Source organism: Accipiter gentilis, chromosome 18 (genome assembly GCF_929443795.1).
Source record: "Accipiter gentilis chromosome 18, bAccGen1.1, whole genome shotgun sequence".
NCBI classification, from domain to species: domain Eukaryota; kingdom Metazoa; phylum Chordata; class Aves; order Accipitriformes; family Accipitridae; genus Astur; species Astur gentilis.
The window spans coordinates 8111521-8137455 of NC_064897.1; the positions used below are offsets into that span (position 1 = coordinate 8111521).

The window sequence follows — 25935 nt, forward strand, 5'->3', positions numbered from 1 at the left end:
TGCTCTGTGTGTGCACGTACATGTACACATGCAAAACCGCTGCCCCTCCAGCAGCAAACTTGCACAGGAGGATGCAGAGCATGCACCAAGGCAGAGTTGGTACCTGGGGGAGGTGACCGTCACACAAGCTGGAGCTGAAGTCAAGGGAAGGCTGGGATATGTTCAACAGTTCCTTTGGCCAACGGTTGCATTTAGAGTCCTTTATCAAGAGCAGTTGGCAACGCTGTACTGCTGAGGCGGGGCGAGGGGCTAGAGTTTCAATGCACTGCATTACTATCTGGAGACTGCTTCAAAGAAGAGCTGATGGCACAGGAGCTTGCAGGAAGGGCCCAGGAGATATAGCTGTCACAGCATGTTCAAGTTGCATCTTGTACTCCAAAGCTGCCCGAGTGCTACTGTGGGAAGTATTAGGAGAAACCATGGAAGCATGAGGAGAGAGCAACAGAGGAGCTAGAAGTTTTGTACATTGGCAATGGCAGAAATGCTATCTTCACAGTCTAAGCCTGTAGTTCTTCAACAACTGGCACAATGGCGGCAAGGTCAGGGGTCATGCTTACTTTAATTCTTCCCAGGTGTGTACCAGCTATGTGACACCCCCACCCTGCCCCAACCCAGGCCCTCACAGTGTAGGCACAGCTGCTGGACTGTTGTGATCCCTCAGTCCATCCACTCAGGTGCAGGACCACATGGGCTCAACTTTAATGTGTGCTGTGTCCCAGCTGGGGCACTTGCTTCCATTTGGTGCCCAAACTGAAATACTGGGCAAAGGCAGGAGTCACGGTGTGGCAGTTCCTCTCCTTTCCTTTATCACGAGTTTGGGAGCTCCTCCACCCCTTTCTGAGGAACCATGTGCAATTGTGGGGACAGGAGGTAAGACAAACAAGGAGGGCATGATCCAGTCCCTCCATGGCTATCATCAGGCTGTGTAAGGTGCCTTGTCTTGGCTAGTAGTGGGGGAAGCCAGAAGGCAGGTCCCTAGACAGTGCTGCCTCTCTGGGATGGTGTCAGGATGCAGCGTGTACCATGTCAAATTGTGTCTTATCCTTCCAGAAGGGACTTCTGCAGACCTGTCCTGGCTTCAGGCTACTACTAACAAGCCACCATCCCCCTTCTGGCAGCTGGGTATGTCACCCCACAAGACAAAATATTACATCTTCCCAGCTTTGGCTTGCTGCTTTGGCTCCCTGAATCCCCCTTTCCTACCCTGCAACGAATATAGTGGGGCGTGGAGGGAATGGAGCCGTGTCTGGGTCTGAGGGCCCTCATTAGCACAGGCTGCTATAGCTCTGCATTCTCACTCCATGTAATGCTCAGCCCTTTCTTCCTCACTCTAATTTTGAGACCCTGTCTCTGCCTTCCACCAGAGCCTGCCTTCCAGCTACCACCCTGGCTGAAAAAGAGCCCCCCATCCGAGCTCTACACACTTAGCCACAGGCAACTGCCAGTTCCTCTTTCCAGCTGGATATATGCTCCCCACTGATTACCATCCTCTTTCCCATCTTTGATTGTTTACACTCCCCCTCTCCCACCCAAGACCCATCATTTCCTGATGCCACTGTCTGGGTCACACAGGGACTTGCTGCCTACCTCAACTACAGACAGCACCGTAGTCAGCCAAGGCTCGCTCCTCTGCAAAAGGAAATGAGGAAATCAATTACACACGTGTGCCTGCACACAGCAAAGAGCACACATCTTTTCCCAGCCAAAGAACTAGGAACACAGCTCCCTATCCCAGAGTAGGAGGGAATCTGCAACCCACCTGGCTGGTAGTAATCGTAGACTTTGATGGCGGCCGGTTTCAGGTTCTTTATCGGAATGACTTGTTCCAGTTGCAGAATAAAAGTCTGAGATTCATCGTTGAGCTTGTAGTGGTGGAAAGAAATTAGCAAGGAAGGGGAGAAAGAAGTCATAGCATCTTCATCTTCCCTAGCTTGAATGTTTTCCTGCACTAAATCTCTCTAATCCGTTAGAGAGTCTGGATTTTAGAAATGGAGTATGTGTGAGGAATAGTAAATGCTAACCCAATGACAGTGAAATTGGGTAAGCTTCCTCTGCCCACAGTTCTACCAGTGCTCTTTCCCCATGCCTATCCCAGCCTTGGGATTCTCACATAGCTCCTTGTCCTGTGGCCTCTTGCTCTCTCTGTGCCAAACCAAATGCTTTTGTTCCCACTTACCTTCTCCAGATAAATGTAGACCACACTAGCTTTCACTTCTATTTTCTTAACAATGGTTCTGTGCTCCAGCTGGGATAGGAAACAATAACACAAGGAAATTTGTGAGCATTTTCCTTAGGGCTTCCTGACCTGAGAGACCCCATGTTGCACTGAAGGCATGGTGTGGAGCTGGACTTTGTGTGGAACTGTGTCTTTCTCACGCATAGGGATTCTAGTGGTTATATCTTTCGTAGTCCCTCCTGGACATCCCTTGTGAGCATCTCAGGGATGAACTATGCTGTCCCTGCTCAGTTAGAGGAATCTCCTGCTCTGGGGACAAAAGGCCATGCAGATAGTACATAGGACTGATGTGTTGGTCAGCAAATAGGCACAGGCACCAGTAAAGATTCTTGTTATCTTATCTCACTGACTGCTAGACTGCTCTTAAAGACCTGCCTGGGGGCTGTGCAAATAACCCATCTTTCAGTTTGATGGCTTAATTGGAAAAAAAATATCTTTTTGGCTAGAACTAGAGTGTCTCTAAGAAATCTAGTCTTAGAATTTCTAGGAAACAAATCCTGGTGTTTAGCACACCCAGAAGCACATTTTATTCCTGACCCAAGGCAGAATAGTGTCAGTGGGAGAAGCTGAACTACCTCTGATCTCCTGTAGCCAACCTCTGTAGGCCATGTATGGAAACGAGAGGTTTTGGTTCGATTACAACAGCAAAAGGCCCCTGCTAATTTAGTTACCTCATGGCCTGAAATGAACAGTTCCCAACAGGAGCAAGCAGGTGGGACCCATTCACCACAGCTCCTTTTGTTTTTTATTCCAAAGTCCTTACCAACATCCTGGATCGAGGAGCCAGGACAAATCCGGACAGCAGGGAGACCTCCACGATCACCATGTTGGATGTGACTCTGCTCCCGATGTAGCTGAAGAAGAAGAAACAGTCAGAGGGTCTGACTCTGTGGGAATAGTGCCCTCCCAGCCCCCCTTCCCTCCACCACCATACCCTGTGTGCAGGACCCTGAGCCACGTAGCCCACCCGGGACCAGGGACACAGCAGCCACTGCTCCCTCTCACAGGAGGTAGCCAGCACCTCCTTTCCCCACTCCTTCCACCTACCAAATTCACCCTCTGTCTTCTCCACCCCAAGTGCCAGGTCCCTCCATTGCAGCCCTGAGGCTTTCCCAGCTGCTGTCCCCAAGCACAGCGTGTCTTTGCTGGAGGAGGAAACAACCCTCGGAGTCACCTGGTGAGGATGCGGACGGTGAGGACACGTGCGTTGGCTTGGCTACAGTTGGTCAACTCCGTGCTGACACGCAGAGTGAAGGTTACAGCAGCCCGTGGGGGAGGCTCGTGGTACCTCAGCACTGTCTGCAGGGCGAGGGCCAGGAGGAGAAAAGACGGGCCAGACGTGATCTCATGCGAGGGGAAGAGGCAGAGTCCTCCACCTCCCCTCTCTCCCATGCTCGTCCCACCACCTCACCTGAGCGAAGACACAGCTGCTGCCGTGGACCTGCACCAGGACCTGCCCCGGGACCTCCGTCAGTGCTGCCTGCTGCACCAGCAGCCGCTTCTGGCGGTTGACTTGGAAAGCCTTCCCGAAACCCCTCTGGGACTTCACCCTCACAAGCGCCTGGCCTGATGCGCTGAACGTCCTTGCTGCGTATTTTGCTAAGGCTTGCAAGGCAACGACTGTGTCCTAGAAAGGGAGAGACAGCCACCCCCTCTGAAAGCATCAGCTCTACTGAAGCCGACTTGGAGCAGGAAGACCTCAAGAGGACTTGCCCTGCCAACCTTGGGTGCGAAAGTATATCATTCCACAGGGAGCTACTTGTTACCTGGGTGGAGGCAAAGCCCCCGTAGGCGTTCTGCTGCCGGGTCAGCCATGCTACGATACCAGCTGCAGTTGTCATGTCACCTGCATGCACCCGTGGCTTAGAGAGGTACGCCAGGAGCACATAGGCTGTCAACTCTATGTCCACTGACTGAGTATCAGGCCGGAAGTCTGTGGAAGCTGGAGAGCTTGGCTTGGGGCTCCAGTGGATTTGTCCTCCTGCGGAAGGAGAAGGAGCATGCAGGCTACCTGGAGAGCACATAAGTGGGGGTTCACAGGAAACAAGACCCAGAGTGCTTTCAGGGCTCCTTCAGCTAATTCCCTGTACTCAGGCCAGGATCGCTTTCTTCAGTTTATTCTCCAGGGCTTCATCTGGTCTTAGCTCGCAGATTCCTACCTCCTCCCTCAAGAGGATCTTGAAATCCTCCAGGCTGAGGAAGTTTTTCTGATAAGTCATCCTCACAGCTTGTGAAATAACTTATTGTATTTTCAGTCACACAGTACAGTTGCTGCACAAATACAAGGAATATGTACAAATACATATGTCATTTTTAAGCACTCTAGCTGGGCATATATTACTCCAGATCCCAGCAGGTGAACGAGAAGCACTACCCCAACCAGCGGTCAGCACCTGATTTGATGGCCTGTTCCTCCAGTATGTACAGCAGCTCCTGGGTCGTTTCATAGTCCCCAGCCAGGGCAAAGGCATAGGCCAGCACAGCTTCTGTGTAGATGTTGGTGATGTTGTGAACCGCCTGCTGCAGGCAGCGGAGAGTAGCCTGCATCAGCTTGCCCTGCGTTGGGAGGAGAGACACATGCCAAACTCTGACAGGGGCAAAACAGGGGGGCAGGGGAGCTCATTCCAGGGATCCAGACTATGTCTTCCTGATGTAGCTCCAGAGAAATGCATTAAATTACACACTCTTTGAGAAAACAGGCAGTGCAGCCCCATTGTGCACTGGGAGCCATAGCCACCAAACACTATTGCACCGCACCGGTTCTGTAGCACTGCCTCTTTTGAGGAATGACTTCCCAGTTTGGCCAAACATTGGCTCCCTCCCAGCAGCTCCCTACCTGTTCCTGGCCTGGAGAACGCCAGCATTACGAGCTGACATATCCCCATAGCGGTGCCCAGGCGTGGGAGCATACCGGAGAGCAGGAGGGAGCGGGAGCATGCTCACCTTCAGCGGCTGACCCAGCTCCAGCAGTGCTGCAGCGACATATGCCCCCAGGGAGATTTCATCATCCACGCCGACCTGTGAAGGGAATGCACCTTTCACTAAGTGGTGTTTGGAGGAGGCAGGCAGTGACTCCCCAGAAGGAAAAACTTTCCTTTCACGTTCCCCGCCCCATACCCTCTTCTCTTTAAGGCTGGTTGCATGGGTTGTGGGAGTGACTTTCCAGGATCCTTTGGGACCCCACAATCTTTTGCTGTCACAACATCTGTCCGGCCATTCCCCAGCTGTGATGCCTGGCTTGGCCCTCATTTACCTTTAGGGAGGAGTGAAAGAGGCTCCCTTTGGTGGCAAAGCAGCCACTGGGGAGCTGGTTTTGCTCTAGCCAGCGTAGGGCATCCTGGACATTCTTGTCGTCTACATAGATGTATTTTCTGGCTTGGCTGAAACTCTTGACTACAAAAGCTGTCAGCCTAGGAAGAGGATGAGTTGTGAGAGAAAGAGGAACACAAAAAAGGCAACGAGAAAGTCAAAGATCTCCTGGTGCTTGTCCCTGAAGTTAACACTGACATAGTGGGGTGCCAAAAAGGAGTAATTTTCATACAGAAAGGCAAGCTAAAAGTGGAAATGGTCCACAGGACCCAAGTGGCTCCTGTCCTTCAGCCTGGCTCCACAAATATACTACTCATACTACTGCTCTACCCAGTCATTTCCCATGTGAAAAACCTCTTACCCCTTTTACCCATTGCACTTCATCTCCCCCAAATACCTAAAGACAATCTTGAATCCCCCCATTTTCTTCCTTCCTTTCTCCATTTCTCCCAGCCCAGACACCACAGGGTCAAGCTGGGCCAATGCAGGTCTTTTAAACTCTCCCAAGCAACGCCCTCCCTCAGAAATGATCTTTTATTGCTCTTCCCTGATCTACCTCCAGTCAGTATGTACCACTCTTGGCTGCCAGGACACGACCAGCAGTACCTGGTGTTGTCTGTGGGGCAACAGCAGGGCCATAGAGACAAAAAGGGACCTCCCACCCCCTGGGACCACATCTTTGTTGTTCCACTTTCCCAGAAACTCTGCTGCCCTGCCTTGCTGCTTTTTAAAGTGGCTCAAGTTCCTCAGACTGTCTCCCTGCCAGAGAGCTCCTGGGCTCTCCATCCAAAAGAAGGAACGCACATTCCGTCAGCTTTCCCAGGCACATTAGCTGCTCTGGCCCAGACAGAAAAAATCAGGAGTGAGGGATATTTGCAGTGCTTACCAAGTGTTCCCTTCCCCATCCTGCTGCCCAAAGACACTGTAGGACCCATCTCTGTGCCTATAAAGAAGCTGCATCTGGTACCCTGGGGAGATGGGAACAGTGATTAATACAGCACAGCAACACAGAGGGGCTAACATTGGCAAAGTGAGTGCAAGGGCAAGAGCTACTGGTAGGCTGGACACAGGGGAAGGCAGAGGAGCAAGGTGGGTCTGTTGCACTTGCCGTTGCGCAGGAATCCTGTTGCCCTCTCCTTGATCTCAGGGGTCAGCTGCCTCGTCTTCTCCAGGTACTGCAGCACATAGACAATGGGGGCAAACAGCACCATGTTCTGCTCCCCACAGCCGTGGGGCATCTGCACCAGGCGGTCCAGGTTCTGCAGTGCCATGCCCATGAGGTCACCTACACAAGGGTGTAAGAAACAAAGCAAGTGTAAGCATAAGTTGAGGTGCTTCTCAGCCAGGCAGTGGGTAATAATGCTTTATCTCAGCACAGGAGGAAAACACTAGAGAGAGGAGAAAACAGGAATAAATAACAGAGTGCAGGATGGAGAGTGGTGACTGTTTTGTCTCTTCCCAGCCTGGCATCATGATGCAGGGTGATCACACTGTGGAGTCCCTCAGGAATTTTCCCTTACCAGCTTTTGCGGTCTGAAGGGTTCCAACCAGAACAAGTACTATCTGTAAAAGTCTGCAGGTTGCTCACTGTGTGCCATACAGACAGACAAATATAAAAGCACTTAGGGAAAGGTTGAGATGTTTCTGGTCTTTAGCCAGGTCTATTCTACCTGGCCATATGTCAAGCATCAAAATGTCAGTAAGCCAGCAGGAGTGCTAGTCAGATGGTGTGAAGGTGTCCATATGTCCTCCAGCCGGCCAGAAAAGCTTTGTATTCAGTTGCTTCCTTTGGGGCTCTGTTGCATAATAGCCATGGCTAATTAGGCCAGGCCTGGCTTCATACCAATTCTGGCACGGGGGCAAATGAGCCCAGTGCAAAGAAGTGTACTGAATGGTAGGTGTGTCTGGTCCCAGTAGCCCCTCCAAAGAGTTCTTTTGCAACTTAGTAATGCTGAGAAGGATTTCTTCTCTCTGGGAGCTTCTGTTGTAGCAGCAAAACTTAGCAGGGAGACAAGATGGTTATGAGCTTTGCTGATTGTATCTACACAGAACTAGCCAAGGTCTCGAAGTCCCGGTAAAAATAATGGCCTAGACTCTCTGCTCCAAAGTCCTAGCTAGAAAAATAAGGATTATTGTCCTCTGCAGACTACTTTTCCCATGAAAGCCTAAGCGTTAATCCAAAAATCTGAAAGCCTGGTGTTGGCAAACCTTGCAGAGAATAGAAACACAGCATCCTCTCTTTTGAGCACCTCCATGTCAAACAGATCCCCTGACACCGTCACCAAGTTAAGCCTTGCTCATCTGTAACAGCAGCCAGTGAGCCCACAATAAAAGTCACTTACCTGAGAGAGAAATGGAAGCCCTGGCAGATCCCTTTACTACATTGTCAGGGAGGCGAAGGGACACAGGTTCTTCAGCCATGTTTCCTGGTGATGACAGGATAAAGGTGTAGCATGAAAAATCAAGCCAAATGCATCTAACCAGAGGGACAAGACTGGCACAGATAAATGGGACACTGCCTACATCCCGCTCACACAGACTGCTCCCTACATCTGTCCCACTGATCGCACCAAGCTCCACCGCCTGGAAACTTTTCAGATTAGAAGAGACTTGAGAGCTGCTGGCCAGGCTGAGCGCTCACCAAGCTTCACAACTCAATTCACTACACTTCACAAGCTTCACAAGAATCACAGTTGGTCACGGGTCAGCAGAGGGACATCCTGGACAGACTTGCAGTGCTGCAGGGACAGGGTGGGAGGGCTGGAGCAGCTCTCACTGGAGACTATCAAGCCCCAGGAATGCCCTGGGGGCTGCAGTGTGGGAAGGATTTTTGCCACCTATGCTCAGTGGCAAATTCAGTAGGACAGCACATGGGGAAGTAATGTTTCTTGTTCTTTCCTGTCTAATAGGATGTGAAGTTTCCTGTGTGAAAAATCATTTGAAAACATTGTCTCATCAGACCTCCCGCAGTTTAGTCCTACTCTCAGGTCTAGTTATTTCAGGCTGCAGAACCCACTCAGGCTGTCCACGTACCTCCTCTTGGGCACAGAAGGGAGCTGTAAGACTTCTCCACTAACACACCTTCTGGCTGCCAGGGCAGGAACGTGAACATGGAACAGGAGAAACAAGAATACACACAAAATTCCCAAACAGCAACAAAATTTCAGAGCAAGTTCAGTCTGAATTCAGTGGTTGGTCCCCAGGCTGTCAGGTACTCCATCCTCCTCGCCTTTGGCAGGTCTGCACTGAAGCTCCCTTCTCCACTGCTCAAGAGAGCAAGACCAAGCCTGAGGGACCGGCCTCTCTGGTCAGTGAGCACGTACAAAAGCTCATGTACAATGGGTAATTTAGCAGGGAAAGGTACAGGGTGAAACGCAGACATGGTGTACGAATGCAGCTCAAGAAAGCGTACTGCAAGAAGGGAATAGGCTTAGCTACGTCCTGAGGGTAACAAAGCAAACTGAGCCACAGCCTTGGTATGCTAATGTTGGCCAAAAAATGAGGAGAGAAAACCATTTAGCCCAGCTCAGCCTCCCTTCCCCCAGGGACAGGGATACTCAGAGAGAGGTGAGCCTGCTCTCATACTGACCTGGACCAGCAAGCGTTTGACCAGCGTACGCCTCCGCCGCAGGGTAGCTGGCAAGGGCTTCCTGCCCCCACACCGTGACGTGGTGTCCAGTACCTCTATCCTCACTGTGATATTCAGAGTCCCTAGCAAATAAATTGAACAGAGCATGTTTCTTACACCTGTGGCCAAATAGAGTCAAATTGCTTTAACTGATAGTGGTCTGAGGTGCTTCAGGTGGTCTTCATAGCCTCAGTGGTTTGGCCAGCAAAGGTGAGCTGGCCAGTACTGATGGCTTGTTCAGACACCCTAAGCATGAGGGTACTAGTTAATGCCTCACCAACACCAACTTCATTGCACTACATACGACTAACAACAGAAGGTCCAGCAGCCCCTAGGGCCCCAGTGTCCCCTTCCCATTGCATATGAAGCACAGCACCAGCAATACAAGGTTCCCGCACCCACATCCATGTGGCCCCTTCCTCCCCAGCTGGTCCCACAGCCCTTTCTTCAAGAGTTCTCCATGCCACCCATTCAGTTCTTGCTCTCTCTGATGAGCCTGTCTAAAAACAGAGAAAGCAAGCAGATACAGTGGATCGTCCAAGCATGGACCACTAAGAACAAACTTCGGGATCCAGAGGAGGCAAGGCTCTGCCAGCTTCTCTGGACCTCCCACTCCCTCTCACTTCAGATTCAGGGTTCCCCATCACTGCTCCCATTTTTGCTGCTGTACCCAGCTGGACTGCTGTCACATTCCACGTGAAGGTCTTGGACTCCTCTGCACACAGACACTCCCTGTCCCTGCAGGTCCGGCATGGCTCCACCTGGTAGTCTGGGGATTTAGCCAGGGCCACGTGGATCTGAGGGAATGACAGATGCAGGTGAGCAACTGGGCAACTCAGGGGAGACGTCTTGGCACAACACACTCTGAAACTGGAGGGCACAGTAGGTCTGTCCCACGCAGTGTTACCTGTGGCACAGGCACACACCTGTATGCACTGCTGCAGGTAGCTGAAGACAGTAGCTTTCAGCATGAAGGTCTCACCTCGGATGACAGAATATGGCAGCATCACATCCACAAAGAGGGGCTGGACCGTTCTGAGGCTCGTGGTCGGGGCAAGGCCAAATCCCCTCCCCGCCAAGCAGAACATCTTGACTTTCCACTCTGTGGCAGCAGCAGGCGCCGTGACCAGGACATTCCTGCTGCCGTTGGAGCTGAGGGGAAGACAGCGCTTGCATGAGGAAATTAATCCCATTCTGCTGCAATGGGAAGGCTCAGGGCCCTGAGTGAGGGAGGTTACGCAGGTCCTCATGCTTGGATCAACCTCTGCTGTATTACCAATGACCTCTGCTCCAGTGGCTCACAGCAAGGCAGCTCTCAGCAATTTGTTCCCTAAAGCCATGAACCCTGCTTAAATGCCATCAGTAATGGCTTTATACCCTTCTCCCGAGCAAGATACTGCCCAGGCATTCCAGCTCTCTACATTCAGTCAACAGCATGATGTCAGTCAACAGCATGATCTGGAAAGCAGCAGCACCATATCTTCCTGACTGCTGATTCATCAGTCTTAACCTAAGCACTGTGGCAACAAGGGCTACAAATCTAGCTGGTGCACCCACCAAATCGAGAAGTTAGTAGAGTGTACCCCAATGTGTAAAGAGAGAATACTTGGTGGTTTGGTCTTGAAGTGTAGTGCTCTTCTCTAAACCTGTGTCGCCTTCAATTCTGCACCTCAAAGGCTACTAGTCCTTCAGTTTGACACACTACAGATGCAGGGAAGAGCCACAAAATTCACATGCAGACATCTCTTTACACCTATGGCTGGACATTTGCACAAATGCAAGTCGGCCAAGACTCAATAACACAGGGATGGTTCTTCTGTCCATTCGTAAAGTTTGGCATCACTTACCCAACAGAGAACAGATTCCAGATCCAAGTTTCAGGGAAATAGTGGTGAAATTTTCCATGGGTTGTAAATTGGGGTTCTTCCTTAGTGATTCTTTGGTCTTCTGTAGAAGGTCCCCCTGAAAGCACCACCAGAGTGGGAGAGGTGAACCCTGCCAATGACAGACAGCCTAGCACTGGGGCATGAGGCAAAGAAAGCAATAAGAGAGACGTGGGAAGAGTCTGGCAGAAGGGAGTGGGCTGATTTGGTAGGAAAGGGAAAATAGGAAGGGAAACCAGAGTGATAACAGGACAACCAGCTTGCAGTGGGCTGGTTGCAAGTTTTCCAAGACTCGGTTTTAGACAAAACCCCTTGGTGACCTGACCCAGAGTTGGTGCTAAAGAGACTAGGGACCTTCAAAGAGCCATTTTAACCAACGCTTCTGTAATTCTGTGAATAACAATACTGTTTTCTTGCCTGCAGAAAACTCAGAGCCCTCTGCAAGCAATGGTTTAAATATCAGCCAGCTTAGTATGATTATCTAGTGCAAACTGAGATATAGAGGAGGGAAGTGACTGTCCCTGCAGCAACAGGTGGGGACAGAAGCCAGGTGTCAGCACAGCCTGTGGGGTAGTCCCTGGGAAACAGATCCTGGCCTGTGCTTGGGTTTGTCTGTGCCAGGAAAGGGAATGCCATCCTTTAGTGTCAGGGAGCATCCAGGTAGCGACATATTCAGAAACCCTTTTTATAGGGCTCTGCCGACGCTGACGTCATTCCTGCTGACGCTGGTGGACCAGGCAGCTAGGCTGTGGCAGCAGCACCCGTTACTCTTCATAGAGCTAATATCTACCACCAGCAAACCCCAGAGATCCGAGGGCTCTTCCATCTGGGTGACCTCATGTCCCAGGTAGGCTGAAAGTGCCGCTCACCCACGGTTGGCTTCCTATCTGCCCGATGAAAGCACAGAGGCTTCTTGATTACGAGGTTTGAGAAGATTTTCAGCCCCATGTTCTGTTAGGAAAAGAAGGAGGGCAGGGGAGGCAGAAAAGCATCTGTGAGTGGGGAAGAGCAGCCACTGCTCTTCAAAATGACCCTGAAAACCATCAGGGCCAGTACAGCCCGGTGCCTGGACGGCCCAGAGCAGCACTCGCCCAAGCAGACACAGTGCTGAGGGAGGCATGGCACAGCCTCCCTGATCCCTTCTTTCTCAGGAGATCACTACACCACCACCTCTCTTCTGGGGGACACTGGGTTGTCTTCTTCCTCTCAACGCATTTCCAGTGGCAAGGGCACAGAGGAGAGGTGTCAGTGTCCTGCCCCATCCCCTCATGCACGCTGGAGGGAACAGCTGGATGAAATCTACCCTCTGAAGTCGTACAGAGGTGTGACGGGGAGCACACACCCCATTCAGCACCTGGGGCTGTGGCATGGGCCTGTCCACAAACACAAGAGATGTCCCTGCGCGGTGAAAGAGCCTCCTAGGGTGTGTGTCTCTTGCTAAATAAAAGAGGACAGGGTCTGATCCCCAGGTCCAAGGCCAAACGGCACTGCCTCTCTTGTGTCCATGCTGGCTAGTCCTTTCTAGAGGAGATCTGCCTTAAAGACAAGAGAACTGCCTGGGAACAGCCAAAACAGTGCCAGAGCAGGCTAACAACTAAGCCATATCAATGACCTGTGGTCTAATGCTTGGCATTACTCCCTATCTCTTTTTTCTTTAATATCATAGACAAACAGCACACAGCCCAGGACCTCATTCCCAAGCCCAAAAAGCTAGGTTTTGCTGCTCCATGATCTCATCATCTTGTTTTCTGCATCTGTGGAGGGGAATGCAGGTGTTCATACTCATAACGGGATTGTACGTCTCTTGAGACAGCACAGCTAGGTCAGGACAGACAGCGGGGCTGTCTGGAGAAGGCAAGGAGAGAGATATCTCAAATGCTCATAATTCCAACAGCTCTGGGAAAAGTCACGAGGTGATTACCCGGAAGAGGTTAAAGATGTCAGGCTGAGAGGAATGTTGTGGCTTCCCTCGCAGCAGAGATGATGTGAACTGGGGCTGAACACAGTGATCTGAATGCTCTTCTACTTGGGCAGGGTATCCACGTCGGTAGGCAGCAGGGAACAAACCATAGACCTAGGGAAACTCACAGGCACGGAAGAATCAGGCAAGGAGCAGATACCTCCAGATGCTTCAATCCACCCTCCCCTAGCGTACGTATCTGTTCCTGCCCATCTCCCTAGGCAGACCCTGCTTTCCCCTCCACACAAAGACCTCCTTATCCATTAGCCTCTGCCACAGTCCCTACCTGCCTCCCCCAGTTCATCCATCACTCACGGGTTTTTGCTTGGTTGCACGGACACTCACCATTTGCCTTGTCAGCTCACTCTCTGGTCTCACAAAAAACATGTTTTCATCCACTGCTTGTACTGCACACAGGGAGCCAGGGGCTGCCTGCAGTTGGAGCTGCACTGGTGACTCTGTGTGGGCTTCTTTAACTGGGAATCCTACCTTGACCTTGAGCAACACACCAGGAAAGGAAATATGAAAAAGAGAGAAAGAGGGGTGAGGAGGCTGACAGACAGACAGCACAGACAATAAGAGGGAGACCAGCTGGACTCTTCCCTGCCCAGCCATTGCTATGAAGAGAAGTCACTGCTGAAGCTTTCCTGGTCCCTGGGCACAGTGCTGCAGACATCCCCTTCCTCTCTTCTCCCCGCTTCTCTCTTTGAAGGATCTGAGCGTGTCCTTCCCTCAGGCTTGCTGACTCCTGCTTGTCAGCTCTCCCCCAGCTGCAGGAGTGAGTCTCACCTGGTTTTCAAAGCACAAGGCAACATCAAAACGGGCGCTGTCAGCTGTTACCCCTCCATTGGGGAAGATGGTGTACACCACTAAGGAAGGTGATGGGGTGAAGTCAGCAGTGAAGGTCAAAGGGATGGAGAAGGAGCCCTTCAACACTGAGGAAGGAAAGGCAAAGTGTTTTCACCACAGCCCCACCGAGATGTCCTTCTGCCCTCCTTCTTTCTTCTGCTTTATAATCCCACAATGTCAAACCAATTCCTGCTGCTTCTCTGTCTGCCCTCTCCCTCCATTCTCTGACCCCATGTGCTCCATCTTCCCACAGGTTCTCCCAGTCTCTCTTCCCATCATTGTTTCCCTTGTTCTTTTCTGCCTCTTCCAGCTGGCTCAATTGCTTCCTCAGCTTCCCTCTGTCCTGTTCACTGAGTGCCCAGGACCTATAGATTCAGGGAATTTGGGAAACTCTGGCAACTCTCACTGTCCGACCTGGAAACCCACCAGGCACAACTGTTTCCCGTTGTCCAGCAGCTGCAGACTTACTGTTCAGCTTCCCGACCTGGACAATCCTCTGGCCCCTGACAACAATTCCAGCCTTCCCAGTGACCTGTGGGAGGAGGGACACAGGATGAGCAGACTGTTGTGTGACACCGGGGCACAGTCACCCTCACCATGTGCATCTTGCCTCTTAAGCAACCTCAGAAATAAACTGTGGGTCCAATCCAACCCTACACCTCGGGTCCTGCATATTTGCAGACATCACAGTGTGGGAGGAGAAGCTTTAACACATGAGATTCTGGTCTGGTCTGTCCAGTTAGGACCACGGATGACCAGTGCATTCACTGGAGATTAGTGAGAGGCAGCTAAGGCACTTCCCCTCTAGTAGGCAGCTCTCCCAACAGGACCAAAAGCCATTTATTTCCACTGAGCAGCTGTTTGATAAGCAGAGTGAAAAAGTGATTCCCCCATCCAGTTTTAAAGGGAGACGAGTTTGACAGCAGACTCTGCACAAGACGTTTACCGCTGCAGCCTTGGCAGAGGCTAAGGGGTGATGAGCTGCAAAGGTAGAAGCCTCCTCCCATCCATGGAGGTGACTGGGAACCCAATACCAGGATCACACTGTGGCCAGGCTGAGCTCTACCAGGTGCAGTGTTCACCCAGTTCTCCAAGTTTTTCCTGTCATGCCTGCAGGGATGATCTAAATTACACCCTCAACATTTCACTGGGGTCTGGTCCCATCAGTGCAGCCTTTCCCCCCAGGTTCTCTACTACCCTTACTCACATAATATGCAAAACCTATACGGCTGGTGTCTTCTCCCAGGTCATCCCGATTGAGCGTGAAGGTCACCTGGACATTCTGCTTCAGCCCACAAGGCAGTGTTTCTGTGAGTGGGTGTATGTCCAGGAAGCTCTTGGTTGTGACGTGGAAGGGCTGCAGGTGATGGTAAGCGTTCACGTAACTGAAGTCAGGTTTCCGAGACGTGTGTGTGAGATCCTCCAGTGTGAACCTTCCCTGAGAGGGGGCCAGAGACACACAGAAATCAAGAGTTTCATGCTCCAGTGCTTTGTTAGGATGTCATCAGCTTGGTTTGGGAAAGGTTGTTGCTTGGTGCCTTCCTGCTGGCTCTGCACAGGCAGAGCTGTGTGGGGACCCCAGGCCCGGGCTGGCAGGGGGGCTGCAGGGCAGGAGTGGGGAGCACTGGCAGAGCTCAAGGATTCTAACTTTCCTGTATGCAGAGGTGGGATTTACCTCCAAAGATACTGATGAGCTGTTCCAGGCAGTTGTGTCCAGGTTGAACGATGCTATTCCACTGTCATCCGTGATGTATGTTTTGATAAACCGACGCCTCATGAACCTTATCACAAGATAAACTTTTCTGTTTTTCATACCATTTCCATAGTGATCCTGAAGCTTAATCTGGTGACAACAGGGTGAGGCAGAAAAGCCAAAGTCAGATATTTCTTCCAGAGTAATACCCAAAACCTTCCTCCCTCTGACAAATATAGAGCCTCCTGTGTAGGTGGCCTTAACTTCAGTCTGGCCCCAAGAAGACAGACCCATAAAAGTCTCTCATCTGTAAAGCTAAGCTGAGAGTGATTAAAACCTGTCTGCTCCAAAAGGTGTGTGTGGCTAGAGCATGAGGGGCTCATGTCCTAGCCAACAGCTGAGACATCCTTGCATCCCAGCACCCCTGCTGAGACATCACGTATTGCTCTCAGCAGAAGCTGGAGGTGTAAACACATCAGGGAATCTGAAATGCATAAACTGGGGCCGCACTGTCAAGTAATGTGACATACTGCAAGGTAAAGTACTCTGTCTGAGGAACAGAAAATGGTTTGAGTCAGCAAAATTTACTAGACACTAAATTCCTTGGCAAATGATGGGGAGGGAAGAAGCAAGGGGAAAAAAATCACCTTCCCCCTGTACGGTACTCCAGGGATGTAATATGCACTTGGTGTCTCAAACACTGCCCTTGCAGCTGTCCTGGAGATGAGGATTTGGCTGGAGGTGTTGATCTGCACCCCTGTTGGAAGGCAGAGCATGAAGGAAGCAGGATCGGTATCAGAGGTGACTACTGCGCCCGACTTTAATCTCACTTTGTTATTCCCAGCCCCTCTAAGCAGAGTGTCTCAAACTTCCTTCCCAACATCAGCCCCCTTCAAGGTTTGGAGGCTGCTCTTTAAGGTGTCTCCAAGCCCCTTTGTGGCCTCACGGACCACGGTCCCAGCCTCATCCACCTGCTGCTGGCAGAGTAGCTCCGCATGCACACAGCCAGTTCGTGGGGCAGGACCGCTCTCCGTGTCCTCTGATGGTCCCAGCGCCATGTGGAGGGGGAGGTGAGCCCACTCTGACCCTCACACCCCCACGATGGTGCCCCTCGCCTTTGCACCGTCTCTGCCGAGCCCCCGGGTACCTGTGCCCATCTCCAGGAGAGAGGCTTCTGCATAGAGCTTGCCATCCTCCTCACTGGGAGCCAGGCTGAAGACTGACGTGCTCACCGAAGGGGTAAAGCACCCCTTGCTCATGGTCTGCAGTAGGAAGTGGTAGATGTTATTTGGGGCTGGGGAGAAGGGAAGGAGCCAGAAGTACAAGGTATTAATCGTTCTGTCATAACTGTTGACTGCAGTAATGATGACCGCAGTAATGACTGACTGTGATAATGCAGACTCATATATGGGTAGATAAGGTTCACATTTTAAATTCTGTGCTTTCTGTTTTATATGCATGAATATGTGTAATTCGTATTGTAGAAATATGTAACAAAACACGCATCACAGTTTTACCATGGTTACCACGTTGGCAATTTTCCAGTTTTAGTAGAAAACTGAAGACTGCACTAACTGGATCACAGAGAGAATATATGAGTATTTTAATAGATCTAGCTAGAAGAACTGCAGAATCAAATGAAAATTCAAAGTAATGAATTCCAGAGCTGGAAGATTACAAGTAACTTAACAAGTCATAATGACAAATCATAAAGCAATAAAGCATGAAAAGCTTTCAACTACGTATGTACAAGGGAAGAGCCCAGCTATGAAATACTTTGTTAGGAATGGAAAGATGTAATAAAGAAAATATAAAAATACGCAATATATAAATTTGTAAAAAGAGAAAATAAAGTATAAAAGCCACTGTGTGATTTGGCTATAGAATTAACCATGTCTCCACCATACATTAGTGTCCTTGTGCAGATCCAGGATAGTTTCACCTTAACATGGTAATTTCGCACGTGAGAAAGTACTATTAATTGCTGTTTCTTACACTGTATCAATTTCTGGCAAGTTATACTTCTTGCCAGAAAAGAACAGAACTCTAAATCTTTCTGTGTAATTCCTCTTTTCTAGTCCCTATAATTAATAAGCAAAGTTACAAAGAAGAACTTCTGTGGGTAAAGGTCTCTCAGTTGGTCTGAGTAACAATAATTGCATTAATTGAATAAAAACAATTACTTATTAGTCTACGTATACATTATAGAGGTTGGCAAACCTTCTCTACATTGCAGTTCATTCTGTTCACTTGACCCTTCGTCCTGCGCAGTGCTCCTTCACTACCCGTGTATCTTCCAGGATTTTACTCACCGGACCGCTGTATTCCCTACAGGTGTCCTTGCTAGCATTTTGAGGATGCCTCCTTGCCTTCTGGCACAAAGTCACCCGCATGGTCCCTTGCACTGCTTTCCCATAGCTGTACCTGCAGGAAGAACACCAGAAGAGCTGCCAAGCCAGAGGCATTGTGTGTTTTGCTGAGCACATTGCCCCATAGAGGTGGCCTTTCTGATGAAGGTCTTAATGCAGCTCGTAAGCAGGCAGACACACACGAAAATACAGCACATGTGTACTTGGGGAGTGCAATAGCACAGTCCTGCATCCAAAAGAGGCAGAAACAAAGCACAAAGAGGAACGGACCCTCTCTCTGAAGGTCTCCCACTCCTGGGTGTTTGCTGTCTTGGAATTGCAGGTAGACACAGAGAGCTGACCTGAGCTGATGGGTCCACGCAGCACGGAGCAGCACCCAGTGGTCATATTAGCTCAGGTGTGAAAGCAGCAGAAACCTGGGTCCCTGCAGACAGCAACAGCAAGTGCATGGTATGGCAGTAACAGAGCTACAGAGTGATCTCAGACCTGCCTCACTACGGGCTTACCTCGTCATCTGGACTCTCGTTTCCATCATCAGACCTGCTCTGCTGCCTTTTGCAAGGTACAGCAGAAGTGCGCCCTTGTCAGTGCAGACGCTTCCCCTGCCTGCCTTGCTGCCTTTCCCTGCTTTGACTCCTCTCTGGCTTTCCCTGCAGAGCAACGCTCCCGACAGTATCAGTAACAGGAAGACATCTATGACCCATCCTGGGGATGCAGAATGCTGTATTATTTTCTACTAGAGCTTCATATGGTCTAATTTTAAACGTCCCAGTTAATGAGAAATTATGTCAGACCAGCAGCAAAGAGACACCAAAAGTCTCCAGACAACCCAGCCCCAAATACAAATGAGCTCACCCCCCTTTATCTCTTTACAAAGTGCTTTCCGGATCATTCTCCTTCCTCCTTTGTGCTTATACCATCTGAGTTCATGCCTTCTTTCACACCCTCATCTGCTCAGTTTTTGCTAATGACTACATAACTAGAGAAACCCACCTGCTGCTTCTAAGAAGGTACTAAGTTCAGCAGCATGTAAGTGAGAAGGAACAGCACAATTTTCTAAAGAAACATCAGTTCCTGCTCCTTTACTTCAGCAGGACGTCAGTCCCATATCAGATACGTGTTTTTCCCCACATAAGGTCTTTCAAGGCTGGACACACACAGCTTCCAGAGCAAGGTATCACCTGCCTAGGACAAGTCTCCCTATAGCTGGATGGTGTCTCCCATGTGTGGCTCATGTACCTCTTCCCCAAGGAAGAACCCATCAGTTTGACTCTTGCGCTATTTGGGATTCTTCAAAAAGAATGGCTGTTTGGCCCTTCTTGAGCCACTTCTTCTTGATGGATTCAAGAGGTAGAAGATGTACAGAAGGAGAGACACTGTTTTGACAAGCTCTTTCCTTTTCCCTGAACATCCTCCTTACCTGCCGCACACACGCAGTGGGAAAGTTTTTTCGGAAGCATAAATCTGAGCTGGTCCCTCAAAGAAAACACCAAACTTTTGCAACACTGGAAGAAAAAATACAGTGTTATGCCATCAAAGGCAATAAACTACCTAGACATGGGGTCACAAAAGGGAAGAGTGAGTTCACGTAAGGCTGGAGTCCCATGAAGGAACACGTTCATGAGGTAAAAGCAAGGACTAATTAAAACCAGGGAAACCAAAGAAAGAAACCCCTTTTTCCCCCCACTATATGAGCAGTCTCACAGAAGTCTTTAGTGTATTCTCAGTCTGTGCCAGCCTAGTTGTTAGCACGTGCCTTCTCCAGGAATCTCCAGCACAATCTCTTCTGTGTTCATTTCTGATATCGCTCACTCTATAGATCTGTGTTTAACCCTGGCTCTCAGACAGTAAATCTTAGTTTACAATGTTTGGCTAGATACTGTTATACAGACAGAAACAAGCAACTTTCTCCATCCCATTCTTTGTTCTCCATACTCCATCTTACCAGGTTCCTCCACCTTAAAGGTACTGGACGCTTTTGGGTTCACCACACTGATGGTGTAAGTCCCCAGAGAGAGTTCGGCAGCTAACTGGAAAGAGAGATCTGCAATGCCCTGCTTTGGTCTCACATCCAGCCACTGGCCAATGCGGTTTTGGTTTGGGTCCTGCAGTCCGAGGGAAGGAAAGAAGAGGCAGTCGTCAGCAACACCTGCTATCCTCTACCCACAGCCCACTGGATCCAAAGTTATTTCAGAGATTTCGGAGGCTTTCACAGGTTCCTGCTGTTTGTTCCCCAGATGGTGCTGAAGTGCTGGAGCACCAAGAGAGGTGAACCCAACCAGCGTTACTCTACGCTGTACTGCCATCGAAAAAGAAAGTAGGGAAGGTCCTGATATTTAGACTCTCCAGTCTTACATGAAGATGAACTGTAACAGTTAGCCAAAGCCTGGCTGGCATTCCTGAATGTAGAAATGGATGGAAGCTGAACCATTTGGATCATTAGTGCTTGTTAACGAGATGCATGGGGACAGACTATGAGTGTGCATGTGTATACACAGACCCTAAGAAAAGTAACTTGACTCAGTAAGACAGCAGTCTGAGTATACTGAAGTACCTTTCCTCATAACCTGAGGAGTCTGAAACACCCACCTGGACTTCCACCACGGAGTACTGCAAAGCAAACAGACAGCAATGTCAGGAACTGGCATGACATAGCAACCTGCATATAAACTTATCTTACCCACCCAGCCCGTGTGCTGTGACAACAGCACCAGTCCCAAGCATTACAATGCAAGGAGCTTGATCCTACCAAAACCAGGAGAATGGCTTTGAAATAGTAAGGAAAACACATAACATAAAAATCTGTGCTATTCTTTGGATTTGCTTTTTGATCTCTGAATTTTTAAGATGCACTTTGATAGATACTCTAAAATTATGAAAGCTAGAATTTACTATTAAAAAAATGGAGAAAAGTGGAGAGACTCACAAATACCATCATCCCAAGTTCACAAATATTAAAATGCATCAGTTTTGTAACATAAGTCCCAAGAATTAGCAAAACTGCATCACCTATAGGAAGAATACACCCCACATTGTCCTGTAAAATCCCTGGCCTAGGAGATAAGGCTTGGAGATATGAATTTCTGCTGACTGCAGCTGACAGTAACAGGGAGGGACAGAGAAGGACATACTTCAGCCCTCCTAGGCCTATTAATTCTCTGTTTGTTCTTATATCACTGCAGCTATCAGCCCGGGGGCAGTAGTGGTGAAGGACATGTGATTCGGGAGCACAAAGCATAAGGAGGCAGGAGCAGGGGCTTGGGAGAGTAACTGGTCTGTAAACAGAAGGCCACATGTAATTCACATTATTCATCATTCTAAGCTTTCATGCGAGTTACACTCAGCTCTGTTTTCACTGAAACAAACAAAAAAAAATGCAGGTTAACTATTTTCGTAACTTGAATCTAATGTCAATGTGAAAACAAAACACGCTGGTGATTTGCACCTCTGTTATCTCCAACCCATCTAATTTACGAACTATACATTATAGCTTTAATGCTGCAGTGCACTCAAGCCTCATAATAGCTTTGGTTAAACATGACCTCGTGAATTTTCATCACAGCATTCTTAACAGTTATAATGCTAATTTACCTATATTCACACACAGACATCAAACGTGTATGCTCAAATATCTTCATGAGACAATTGGAGGCATGGAAGTAAATGTATTGTTTACTCTATTATCTAACTAATATAAGAGACATGACTTCTCTGTTGGGAGGAGAAAGAAGTGCATGATCCTAGGCCCTCACCAACAGCCTGAAAAAAGATGAAATTAAGTCAGCAATAAAGAAGCCAGAAGAATCCCTCCCTTTATTTCAGTCTGGAGGGATTTGATCCAACTCTCTGCTCACGTGTGCCCTTCAGTATTTATCTGTCATGGCATGAATTCCCGTTGGCTCTCCTTAAATTGCCTGAGGACAGAAGAGTGTGAAATAGCTATAGCTGCTGGCTGCAGGTATAATTGCTTACCGTAGAAAGATGCTAGTCTTGCAGTTTCCTGGCTAGCACATACGCAAGTCTCTGGCAACTTCTCACTCCCTTGACATGGGGAGAATAAGCTGCTGCCAGCAGCAAGTCAGCATAATTTGGTTATACCCTTTTTCTCTCTTTTTTTTTTTTTTTTTTTTTTTAACGATCAATTCATGCGTAACCTTTCCCTTATCAATTACTTTTTCTTAAGATTTTGCAGGTGCGTCACAGCTTGCTTCAGACCCTCCTGCCACCCTTAGGTGCAACACACTCCACAGAGCACTGAGCTTTCCAGAGCTGTGGGAGGGGAGCTTCGGGTCTGGCCGAGTCTGTACACAACTTGTCTGGTAACTGTGCCCATGGCCAGCAGCCCACCAATGTTCCCAGAAGCCCTGCCTGGGGGTTTTTTTTTGGGGGGGGTGGGCAGGGGGGGCCAGGTGCATGTACAAACTCAGCTAGCAGTGAGCGCTGGCACACTCCCCAAATACCAGCAGCAGTGCCGATCCTCCCACCGGCCAGCAGCAGTCCTGCGAGAACGACAGCAGAGCCGTTGGCAAACAGGCATTGCTGCTCCGGTTTAGTTTAGTGGAGGGCTGGTGTTGGCCGCCCTGGGTGCTGCAGACATTGGGACTGCCTCAGCCTCCACGGCGTGGGGTTTGCAGAGAAGGCAGAACTGACAGAGGGAGCCCGGAGACGTGCTCGCTTCCACTGAGAGGGGCTTTACCTTGCTGTTAACGGGAGCAAAATCTTCGGTCAATGTCACGATCCGGAATTTCACTGAAGGGATAACACAAAGAAGAGTACGTTATAGAGACTGAGTACGTTCAGGACCAGACTTGCCCCGCACTTGCCTTGCCCTGAAATCACAGCTCCCCACATAGCCCTACCGGCAGCCCCCATCCGCCCCGCAGCCCCCCTTCCCCCTTGCTCAGCCCTCCTCACCGCCTCTTCCCCCTAAACACGTGGCAGCAGCACAGCAGCCAGCCTCACAATTTAGGGTCTTTCCCACAGGCTACGCTTAGAGTTACCCTTTATTTCCTCATCTGCAGCGTGAGCAGACCAGTCCTACCTGGCCCTGGCCAAGAAGACCACATTCAGGTCTGCTGCCTCTTCCAAGCCAGCTCTGCTCCTACAGCGTGTGAGACCAACCCTTCCAGTCCCCTCCTGCCCCTAAAACATGGTGTATGGATACATCGCTCCAGAAGGCAGCAGATAGCTTCCCCCTTCGTCCCCACGGAGGCTGCGTGGCACAAAGCACTCAGCATACCACTCACAGGAGACTGGGAACCAAGTCCAGGCAGGTCAAGGCAGGGGAACGGTTGGGGTGCTCCATGCAATGCTCACCTGTCTGTCCTGGGTTATAGACGGGTTTATCCGTCTGGATGAAGGTGCCTGTGCCAGCTCTGCGGATCAGGACTTGCTTCTCTTCATTTGCACTGAAGTAGTGGCCGTTGGAGATGCGCAGGTGGACAGTGCCCACCTCCTGGCTGCCTGCAGGTTGGGGGACCTAGGGCACAAAAGAGGAGCCACCAGATTAGCAGGCAGTAGGAGAGGACAAGATGGCTTCAGAGCAGCGCTCTCCTTGCTCCTGCTGCACTGCGAGGCCAGCCTCTTCTCCGTCTTACTCTGCAGGCCAGCACAGGGTGTCCATGGAAGCACAGGGGACAACACTTTTGCACTTGGGACAGATCTTCGATGAGAGGAAAAGGGAGCCTGTTCTGGCACAGAAATTGTGTCTGCCCCTTCACAGGGCCACTGTGAGAGCCTGCATGGAGTGAGATGGAGAAAAGTTAACCCAAGGGAAGAAAAGGTCTATGTTGATGAGAAATCTGTTTCCTAGAACGTGTGGGTCACAGAGGCTGAAATCCACTCTTATTCATCAGGGCAAACCAAGAAAATAAGGTTTGTGAGTTTGGCAGATCGGAAAGACTTGTGCTGAGCTTGTGTGCACACACTTTCCCATGTCTTTCCTACTTCTCCAGCACATTTTCCAGCCCTTAAAGAGAAGGGGACATGATGGGAGGCTGCCTGAGATGGAAGCTCTGTCTCTTCCTGCATCACGATTCACAAACACCACCCTGTGACAGTGCTTCCTTCTCAGAGGAGAGAATGAGCTGCCCAGGTGCCATTTGGGTGCCTCTAAGTGCCTCCATCCTCCCCAGTCCTTTGGTCCCAGGCCAGGCAGCCTTCCCTTGGCGTGCCACCAGGGCGGATTGTGAGATACCCAGCAGGAACCGTATCATGCAGACAGACAAAGGCAGGGAGCAAAGACACCAGGCTCCCACTAAACACTCTCCCTGACTTTCCATGCACTCCTTTCCATGCCCTCTCTCCTCCTGTCATCCTCATTCTCTATTTCTCTAGTGAGGGGAGTTGAGCCAAAAGAGCACACTGGGAGCTGCCAGCTAGAGGTCCCTGCCAAGAATGATCCTGACCTGAAATTTGGAGCACTCAAAGATCCAGTTGTTCCGGACCACCTTGCGGTAGAGGCTGAGGTTGCCAGATGGATGCACGAGAGTTAAGGCCACACGAATAGGCTTCTCCACCCCTCGGAGGTCCAAGCACACCCTCTGAGAAGAGGGGTAGGACAGTGCAGCTGGAACGATGATCAGATACCTCCTGCAGTGGGGAAACAAGACATCACATCCTGGGAGTAGTCTCACCCCCTCTTGGCTCTCTATGGTCTGAGGAAGCAGGAGAGTTTACCACCTCTCTGGGGGCAGGAGATGCTGCTCTGCTGGAGTGAGAGGGACAGATTAACAATGAGAGTGTGAACCTCTCATAGGGGTAATGGAAGGTATATAGTAAATTTAAGATAAATACAAGAGACATGCTTTCAGGTGTCCTCAGGTCACACCGGTGTGTACATGGTTTTGGAGAATGCTACAGTAGTGCGGGGAAATATATACAGTAGAGACCATCTCTGCTTCTGCAAAGGGAACCATTCTTAGGTGTTCCCAGTACACATGGAAAATGCAACAGTCCAGCCCCTCGACAGAAAAGGATTCACCCTTCTTGCTTTGAGACGGCTCCTCAACTACCTCAGCAGCAGACTGGTTCCTGCTTAATCATCCCCAGCCCTGTAGCTCTTTTCATTTGCCCTTCACTTTACACCTTTCCTTCCAGCCTGCCTCAGGCTGCAGTCCCTCACTCTTCTTGCTCCCACCGCCAGTCCTCACCTAGCTCTTGCACTGCAGCAACATCCACGAGCGAGCTTCCCAACTTCAGGAGGACCCTAAGTTCATAACAAGGCTTGTGGTGGGCTGCGTACCACCCCATGTCTATCCCTTCCAGGACATGACTCACAGTGTCCCACACTCTCTCCCTGCTGTCTTGGCCCCTCCCTCAGCATCACAACTATCAATCACCAGATTTTTAAATGGCACTTACGGTTGTGCCACTATCCCCAGGGTGTAGAACAGGCAGCTCAGGAGGAAAGTAGTCCACATTTTCATGGGAGACTCCCAGAGAGGTGGATTCCTCTGGAAGGCCGGTCACAGAGAAGGTAGGGTGCAGCTTCTCTCCTTCCAAGGTCTCCAGGCCACCTGCTGTTGTTGCCGTTTCTCCCAGGAAGCAGAGAAGAAGCCCCAAAGTTTCCTTCCTTCTGCCTCATTCCTGTGTTTATAGTGCTGCAGGCACAGGGTTGTACCGTCCAGGATGTTTCCCCAGCCAATCCAAGTCTTTTTGGACTCCAGCCTCTCTGCTCTCCTACTCCCCTGTGGATGGACCAGCATCATTCAGACAAATAAATGTGTTTTTTCTTTTGCTAAGCAACAGCCTGTTTCCTGTTCACTGCACTGACCCTGCTCCCTGTGCCAGTTGCAGCCCCAGTCCCATTGTTTTGCCTCCAGCTGGATTGTCCCAAACCCCCTTGGCACGTGCACCCAGCTGGAGCTCACGGTGAACTCTTGTGGTCACACTGTCCCCAAGCTTTCTGAGTCTGTAAGCTCCCGAGGCAGGTCTCCACGTCGAACAGGAGACCAGGCTTTGTGCAAAATAAGTATATATGCATAGCGCTCTGCTCCTTCACGGAGTG

General features: G+C 50.1%; 1 protein-coding gene across 1 annotated transcript; it reads right to left on the reverse strand.

Annotated features, from left to right (window-relative positions):
* Positions 1-1588: 1588 nt before the first annotated feature.
* On the reverse strand, positions 1589-25348 carry LOC126047834 (alpha-2-macroglobulin-like protein 1). The gene is made up of 34 exons (XM_049822029.1): positions 25290-25348; positions 24335-24518; positions 23244-23406; positions 22624-22676; positions 20517-20537; positions 19873-20032; positions 19348-19432; positions 17871-17982; positions 16706-16820; positions 16206-16315; positions 15541-15708; positions 14292-14397; positions 13806-13951; positions 13362-13511; positions 12978-13130; positions 11926-12007; positions 11021-11135; positions 10100-10325; positions 9844-9970; positions 9135-9256; positions 8579-8633; positions 7888-7971; positions 6654-6830; positions 6432-6513; positions 5490-5646; positions 5180-5254; positions 4630-4792; positions 4003-4217; positions 3648-3863; positions 3411-3535; positions 3000-3090; positions 2177-2245; positions 1760-1862; positions 1589-1629 (listed from the first exon to the last, which is right to left on the reverse strand). The coding sequence occupies exons 1-34, from the start codon at positions 25346-25348 to the stop codon at positions 1589-1591; spliced, it is 4110 nt and encodes a 1369-aa protein (XP_049677986.1).
* Between the last annotated feature and the right edge of the window lie 587 nt (positions 25349-25935).